Source organism: Rhincodon typus, chromosome 32 (genome assembly GCF_021869965.1).
Source record: "Rhincodon typus isolate 14 chromosome 32, sRhiTyp1.1, whole genome shotgun sequence".
In the NCBI taxonomy this organism is placed as follows: Eukaryota; Metazoa; Chordata; class Chondrichthyes; order Orectolobiformes; family Rhincodontidae; genus Rhincodon; species Rhincodon typus.
Window position 1 is genome coordinate 11594924 of NC_063363.1, and position 8144 is coordinate 11603067.

Sequence of the window (8144 nt, forward strand, 5' to 3'; positions counted from 1 at the left end):
TGTAGTAGTGTCTCTTTTTGAAGTCTGTTTCTTGCCTTTTGGTGAGAGTAAGAAGAAAAGCTTAAACTTCTTGTCTCCTTTTACCAATGTTGAAGTTCTGTACTACCGAGTATTTGTTTTAATTTTTGTGGTAGATTTTAAAAATGTTTAATCTACTTGACTTCTTTTTGGTCTCTTTCCTTCTTAAGCTAAAATTTTATTTCCTCTATTTATTTCTTTCTCTGTGCCTGATTTCACATTGAATTCACAAACTTTAACTTACATTTCAGTCTCAATTCTTGTGTTATTACCTTCACAATCCTTCAAATCCATTGGTTAAGGAGACAGACATTTGGTTACGCTGTTCACTCAAACCCCAGATGACTGGTGTCCTTTACTGCCAGGTTATTACCTCACACCTTCAACAACGCGCCAAGCAAACTATTTACACTTCTAAACATGGACGGACAAGTCTGACTAATTGCAGACACCCTTACATACCCTGGCGAACTCTGGCCCATTACGACCTCTCCAATAATAACATTTACTCAAGACATCTATCAGGTGATTTGTTTAAAACTAGTTATCATGTAGTCCGTGCCAAAAGATTCCCTTACAACAGTAAACATGATCAACACAAGATACCCACATGCGAGTTTGCATTTTTGATCATTTTGAAATCAGGAACAGTGAAATGAAATTTCAGCATTCTTGACACTCATCTGCTTTATACTCTACATTGCTGCTTATAATATTGGTACAATATTTTAACTATGGTAACTTGTTCCAAGTTTATCTTTGGCACCATAAATAAATTCATAAAATTTAAAGTTCAGATTAGACTTTGTTTTTAAATATTTAAACTATACAGAAGTCAAAGTTGATCTTCAGAGCTCCTGTATAATCAAAACATTTAAAGATGCAACTATTAGGTCACAAACTACTAAACCAGATGGAGTGACTAGCTGTGGAAGTTATTTCCTTCACAATGCAGACAGATCCCAGATGACATTATCAAATAGCAATATTAAATAACATTATCACATCAGTGGTTTAACAGGCACTTAAACTTCACTATGTTTTAGAATAGTATAAGGTAGTTTCTCTAGGCTGGTTAAGGACGATTGCTCTCTGGAAAAGTATTTAATCAGATTTTGTTGAGAAACGTTTGTGGAACGCTTCCCTATTGTAATGACTAAAAATCAGCATCAAATACACTCATGTTAAGTTTAATATAATTAGATGCAGAACAAAAGCTTTCTTTTCTACCTTAACAAAACAAAAGTTTCAGGAAAGTACCCTGCATTACCTGAATTTCACACTTTCCACTTGCTGCACCAGCCACTCTACCATCGATGTGAGCAGATTTTCAATTTAGTGCTAATTAATACTTAACTTATAACCAGTTTTGTTACTGTTGAATAGATTTTAACTCAGTCTCAAAAGAGAAATAGTCCTGTGTTGTCTTTTTCTCACACCCCTTCCCCTCCTGAAGAAGTTGACTATATTGCCAATGGGGCTGATTACATTGAACTACAGTCAACTCAGTTGAGATGTATGAATTCATTAGACATTGATGGTGGAAGCAAGGACCTTTCCATTGATTGTTTATATTCCTCACAGTCTTATACTTCATAGCCTCCAAATAGGTTCCATATATCTGTATAATGGACAATACCTGGAGTGCAACGACAGTCACTTTGTATGATCAGATCCATGAATGCTCACTGCCAAAATGCAGAACCTTTGGAATTTGGACTGCTGAAATGTAACAACACTGCTTCTACAGCAGTCCTATTGATAAATCAAGATAAAGGGCCAACACCTTTACTTGCAGAGCACCACCAGGATGAGACAGTAAATGAGAGGATAAAATAATTAATTAAAGTAACAATTAACTAACAACGAGCCTGGTTTAAAAGCTTATGATTGTAGATTGCAGCCAAAAGTCTGAAGGTAGAAGAGGAAATATTCCTTAGATGATTTTTTTTATAGACAGTAAAGCATTGTTTAATTGGAAAAAGAGAAAGCAATCTTCTTGGATTTAGCATTAGCAATGGAGTAGATATAAAAGCCACATTGTCTCACTTTTGTTTTCAACTTCACCTGCCCTGGTTAAATGCAATTTAATGGTTTAGAATTAAACACCCATTGAGACAGGGACATGCCATCAGTTTGGAAAATTCAAGTGATCACACTGTCCATTAAATGAGGAATATGAATCAAGTTTATCTTTTCTTCATCGACTCAAATTGATTTACTTGCATTGCAAATGAATGAACAATTTTGCTGTTTTAACATTCATGGGTTTCATATACTGATAGAGTCAAATGGCAAGCTTATACTATAGTTTGGCCACATAAAATAATAGTTAGATGGAATGTTATTGCCACAGCTCCATGGAATCCTTTTCATTTCTAAAACACGGGGTGTGCAGACTTCAACAATCTTCTGGAAGGTGTCACTGCCGGGCTGACTGTACAATTGTGTTGATTAGTTTTCAAATACCAAACCAATTTTTTTTCTCCCTTACAGGCTTGTCATCAATTGATAAACGTAACAAGAATTTAAGTCAAAAAATAAACTGTAAATAAAAAGTAGATTAAGTAAGCAAACAAGGATAGGCAGCATAAAAAGGAAGCATTGGGCTTCAGAAGCCTTGGAATTCCACTGAAAACAACAGTTAATTTGAGCACTATCATAGAATGAGTTCAAACTGAAGTTTCCTCAGTTGCATTCCCTATTCATGACCTCTGCTAAAAAGTATGCAACCCATTTCTTTTTAACAAACCAAAGAACTGCAGATGCTGTAGATTTGAAACAAAACGAGAAATTGCTGGAGAAACTCAGCAGGTCTGGCAGCATCTGTGAAGAGAAAGCAGAGTTAATGTTCTGCGTCCAATGACCCTTTTTCAGAACTGAACTTGAAACACTAACTCTGCTTTCTCTACAAAGATATTGCCAGACCTGCTGACTTCCTCCAGCAATTTCTGTTTTTGTTTTTTTTAATCTAAGGTGGGAGAAGTGCCAGTATGTTATTGCATCTGTTGCCCGTTAATGTATAAATTAAAATTAGTCATGAAAATGATGCTCCTTTCCATCTAGAGACCATTTGAACTTATCCCACATCTATTATAAGAAGTCTAGTTTCATTACATCCCTACAGATTAAGAGGGCAGCTCTGTACTGAGTGAGAGAGTTGTGGGAATTGTTGTCTGTCTGTTTCTTGATGGCAGGTCTGCAGAGCTTCCAGCTCTAACAGGTCAGATGTTCATCATATACTTTCTATCCCTATCACGTGTTTAGATCTAAGGGGGCTTTTGCTAAGATCTGCTGTCATGCACACAAATGTCTTCAAGTTGGCAGTTCAGCTGTTCTTCTGTGATTGTCAACTGTTGCAATCTGTACTGAACACATTGAAATATTTAGAATTTTTTATCGAGGTAAAATAAGGGACTGACAGCAACCAGTGGAAATACAAATACGTGCATGGGAAAGCTAACCGCTGGTTGCCTAACAACACAGTAAGGGAGACGTGATGACAGCAATGGAACACTCTGTACTAGCTGATGCATTAATAAATTTGGACAACTATAAAGAGTAACAGAAAGGAAAATTATTGTAGATACGATGTGGGTCAGAGTTATTAAAACAGAATAACACATACACTACAGTAAGGGTAATATCAAGGCAAGAACACTTATGAATACACCATTGCAACTTACTGATTTCTTTTTCCTTATTTCCACGATTATTTCATCATGACTTGCCTCACGCAAGCATCGTGTAAGCATTCTTCTGCTGGAACAGCAAGTGAATGAACAATGGACAATTGAACCATCAACGGCTTGCTCTAATTTCTATTGCCAATGCTGTCAACGGTATTTGTTTATGCCGGAATGTTTCTCACCTGCTCCCAGAAATCCAGTTGGAAATGGCAAAATATCTTAACAAGTCAATGTCGGCAAATATTTGGGATACAGCCAAGTGGATGTTGTAATGAAATAAACTTTGTTCTGAATGTAATTTTCTTCAAATCAATGCAGGTACTTTAACATGATTTTATAAATGTGGTGATGGCTACCTTTATTTCCTCCAAAACATGTTTAAGTATTATTCTGTGCATCTCAAGGAATTTTTCATCGTATACAATATTTTAAAGAATTTCACACTCTGTTAGATATCAATTATAATCTGCATTTCTAAAAAAATTCAAGTATAAATTCCATGCCATACCTGCTTATTTTGGCAGAGATGGAATGGAATGGCACAAAAATAAGACAAAAATGGAAAAAACAACATGTTCTACTGGCATTCTTGAAGTTTCCTGACCCGGGTTGTATATTTAAACCTCATCATCCGCCCTGAAAAAGTATGCTGTTGTAATGAATAGTGGTTTGATATTAATGCACAATGTCAGTCCGTTGTTTATAGACTCAGTTTTCACAGAGAACAGATTTATCTGAATCTGCTGATGTTGTTATCAACTGACATTGGCTTCTTCATTTAATCCTTCTCTGGCATAAATGCTGAATGTCAGCATTCCAGCTCCAGCCATTTGTCAGCTATTCCCAAAACAACTAACAAGTGAATTGCAAGTCTTTTGAGCATCGTGTTTTTCTTGTAACCTGACAATATTTGAGATATACAAAAAGTCTGAACTGGAGGTAACTTCACTGGACTGGTTCAGACCAGGACAAATAAATCTACTTAGGATAAGAACATAAGAACTAGGAGAAGGAGTAGGCAATTCAGCCCCTCGAGCTTATCTGGTCTCATCTTGGCCTCAACTCCACTTTCCTATCCCCCACCAATAAACCATCAGAGATAATAAGGTGTAGAGCTGGATGAACACAGCAGGCCAAGCAGCATCAGAGGAGCAGGAAAGCTGACGTTTCGGGCCTAGACCCTTCTTCAGAAATCAATAAACAATCAACACATTACTGATTAAAAATCTGTTTACCTCTTCATAGAATCCCTACATTGTGTAAACAGGCCCTTCAGCAAGTCTACACTGACCCTCAGAGCATCCCACCCAGACCCATCCCCCTAACCTACACATCCCTGAGCACTATGGGCAATTTAGCATAGCCAATCCACCTAGCCCATCCACCAAAGCACATCTTTGGACTGTGGGAGGAAACCAGAGCACCCAGAGGAAACCCACATAGACACAGGAAGAATGTGCAAACTCCATACCACCTTTCCAGCTACAAGGAGTCTCAGTTGCTGCAGTAACACATACTTTTACATGTACATTGTAGCCTATGCATTGTGTTGATAGAAGCTTCAATTTTTCTTTCTTCCACCAAACCTCCATGCCTCACCAAGAATCTCTCCTGCTCTTACAACCTGCCATTGGTTTGGGAAGGATATACAAGTTGATACTCAACCTGTTTGGGTTTCTTAAATCCTAAGCCATTAAATCCTTGAGTAGGACCCGAAACCAGAGCTCCTGGCTCAGAAAAAAAGGTCTAGACTCACTATGTCACAAGAGCTTCACATACTCTACATAATCTCACCAAAAAATTAAATTTTGTCCCTGTACACAAGCTACAAAGAAGGCAAGTGTTGTAGTTGACAGGACAGGTTTAGAAAATATAACAGGGAGATCAGCAGGATATGATGCCCCTATTGTACTGCTTGACATGCCTCAATTCTACGTGCAGATATCACTCTTTGCCTTATTAGAAGTAAAATATTCACTTTCTATTAAAATAATAGAATACTTAAAGGGAGCTGCAATAGATGGTACCACAGAATGATGAGACATGGGTCAATAGCCACTATTCATCATAACACTGAGTTGGGGTGTTAGACGCTGAGCTTCCCTCACAGGAAAGGCAAAAACTGGAGAATGACGAACACTAGGCATCTTTTATATATCTTCTATGTGTGGAATCAAGTGGCACAGGTGGAGATCAATGGCAGGTTATTGCTATCATTTTGATTGTAGTTGATATGTGAATCACATTGAAAATATTGCATTGTTGTCTTTTTACAAAATGCCACAATTCAAGTCTTCGACTCTTATGAAGAAATAGTGTTCATTACATGTTTGGCTGTGGTACTGATTGGAGTTTTCTGGTTAGAGAAACAGCTTTAAAATAATAGATGCAAGAAAAAATGTTCCCAAATACTTCCTTATGTACAATAACTACTAAAGTCATAAAATCATATAGTTCATGCTGTGGGAATCACAAGTGTGGAACCTGTCTGCACTGAGTAGTGCATTGCTTTCCACTTCCAAAGATAACCTAATCTTTCTAACAGTTTTTCTTATCTTCTAACAGATCCATGTATTCTACCTCTGACTACCCAGCCAAAATTCAAGCAATCCACTCCCACATCTCTGCCAATTCTGATTTCTAAACATCTATTAAGAAATTGACTTGAACTCTGTTTTTCCTTCCTCCATCTGCATAAGCACTTAACTTCACTAAATATTTTCTCCAAAAACTGATGGTCTGGTGAAGAATAAAAGTGGTCATACGAGAACTGGTCTGTATTTGTGTTAGTTTGTGTTACATCCCTCAAAGGGGCAGTATTTATTGGCCCTACATATTATGCCAACTGCTTCAACATTTTTAAATCAAAAATTGAGTTTGTTAGTGGCTTTTACAACATAAAAGGCTATGCTTGGTTAAATGTAAGAGAATGCATACACAAGGTCTTTTAGACTATATTTATTATACAAGAGCTATATACAGCACACTTACAAAATACTCAGTTGAAGTGTCAGAGATGAATGTTACACACTTCAACCCTAAATTGTATCTTTTTTCAAACACACAGACTGTTTTTCTTTGGGAGATACATAAGATTACCCTGAGATGTTTTTAAACTATTTTGTTTGGATATGTTGGCAATGCAGTGTTTGTCGCCCGGGCTATCTTCCCTTGACTCAATACTGAGTTCAATAATTTTCGTGCCTGAACACCTTCCTCTATGTCCTTTATCCACCCCTACACCCAGGCCCTGTCATGACATGGGCTGCTTTTGGCACAGCCAATCCATTTTCACCTACTTATGGTCCCCATTATCAGCTTTTCTTTCTCCTGAACATACTGTCATCCACCTCCTTGTCTGCTTAACTTTCCTTCCCTCTCTGGGCTTCATCTCCTCCTACCTGCTTACTCCTTTTACCCTCATTCCCTGTCTTCAGCACAAACACCACCTTTTCCTAGCTACTATCAGTTCTAAAGAAGGGTCACTGGACTCAAAACTCTGCCTTCTCTGCACTTTTTCTGCCAGACCTTATAAATGTCTTCAGCAATTTCTGTTTTTGTTTCTATTTTTCCTTGAACTGAGTAGTTTACGAGGCCTCTTCAGAGGGTAGATAAGAGTTAAGTTCAGTGTTGTGTGTTTGGAGTACATGCAAGACAGACAAGGGAAGAAGAGCAGATTCCAAGCTGGTTTTCACAACAATCAATGGCACCAAGCCCACCGACTCCCACAGCTACCTGGAAAACCATCTCTAACACCTCTCTCCCCTTCCTGGACCTCTCTGTCTCCATATCGGGCAACCACCTAGAAACCGATATTCATTTCAAGCCCACCGACTCCCACAGCTACCTGGAATACTCCTCCTCCCACCCACCTTCCTGCAAAAATGCTATCTCCTATTCCCAATTCCTTCGCCTCCGCCGCATCTGCTCCCAGGATGAGGCTTTCCACTCCCGTACATCTCAGTTGTCCTCGTTTTTCAAGGACCGTAACTTCCCCTCCTCGGTGGTCGAGAACGCCCTCAACCGTGTCTCCCACATCTCCCGCACCTCATCCCTCACACCCCGTCCACGCAATAAAAACCAAAAAAGAATCCCCCTCGTCCTCACGTACCACCCCACCAACCTCCGGATCCAACGCATCATCCTCCGACACTTCTGCCATCTGCAATCCGACCCCACCACCAAAGACATCTTTCCCTCCCCACCCTTATCTGCTTTCCGGAGGGACAACTCTCTCCGTGACTCCCTTGTCCGCTCCACACTCCCCTCCAGCTCCACCACACCCGGCACTTTTCCCTGCAACCGCAGGAAGTGCTACACCTGCCCCCATACCTCCTCCCTCACCCCCATCCCAGGCCCCAAGAAGACTTTCCACATCAAGCAGATGTTCACCTGCACATCTGCCAATGTGGTATACTGCATCCGCTGTACCCGGTG

At 39.2% G+C, this 8144-nt stretch overlaps 1 protein-coding gene across 1 annotated transcript in view; it reads right to left on the minus strand.

The window, feature by feature from the left end:
• Positions 1 to 3971, minus strand: part of cryabb (crystallin, alpha B, b) — a 31400-nt gene extending 27429 nt beyond the window's left edge. Inside the window, exons 1-2 of the mRNA XM_048615685.1 lie at positions 3890 to 3971; positions 3705 to 3777 (exon numbers count right to left, since the gene is read on the minus strand). Of these exons, the coding sequence (XP_048471642.1) occupies positions 3705 to 3773 (69 nt within the window). The 5' untranslated portion in view covers positions 3774 to 3777; positions 3890 to 3971. The remainder of the gene's footprint in view (positions 1 to 3704; positions 3778 to 3889) is intronic.
• Positions 3972 to 8144: the final 4173 nt, after the last annotated feature.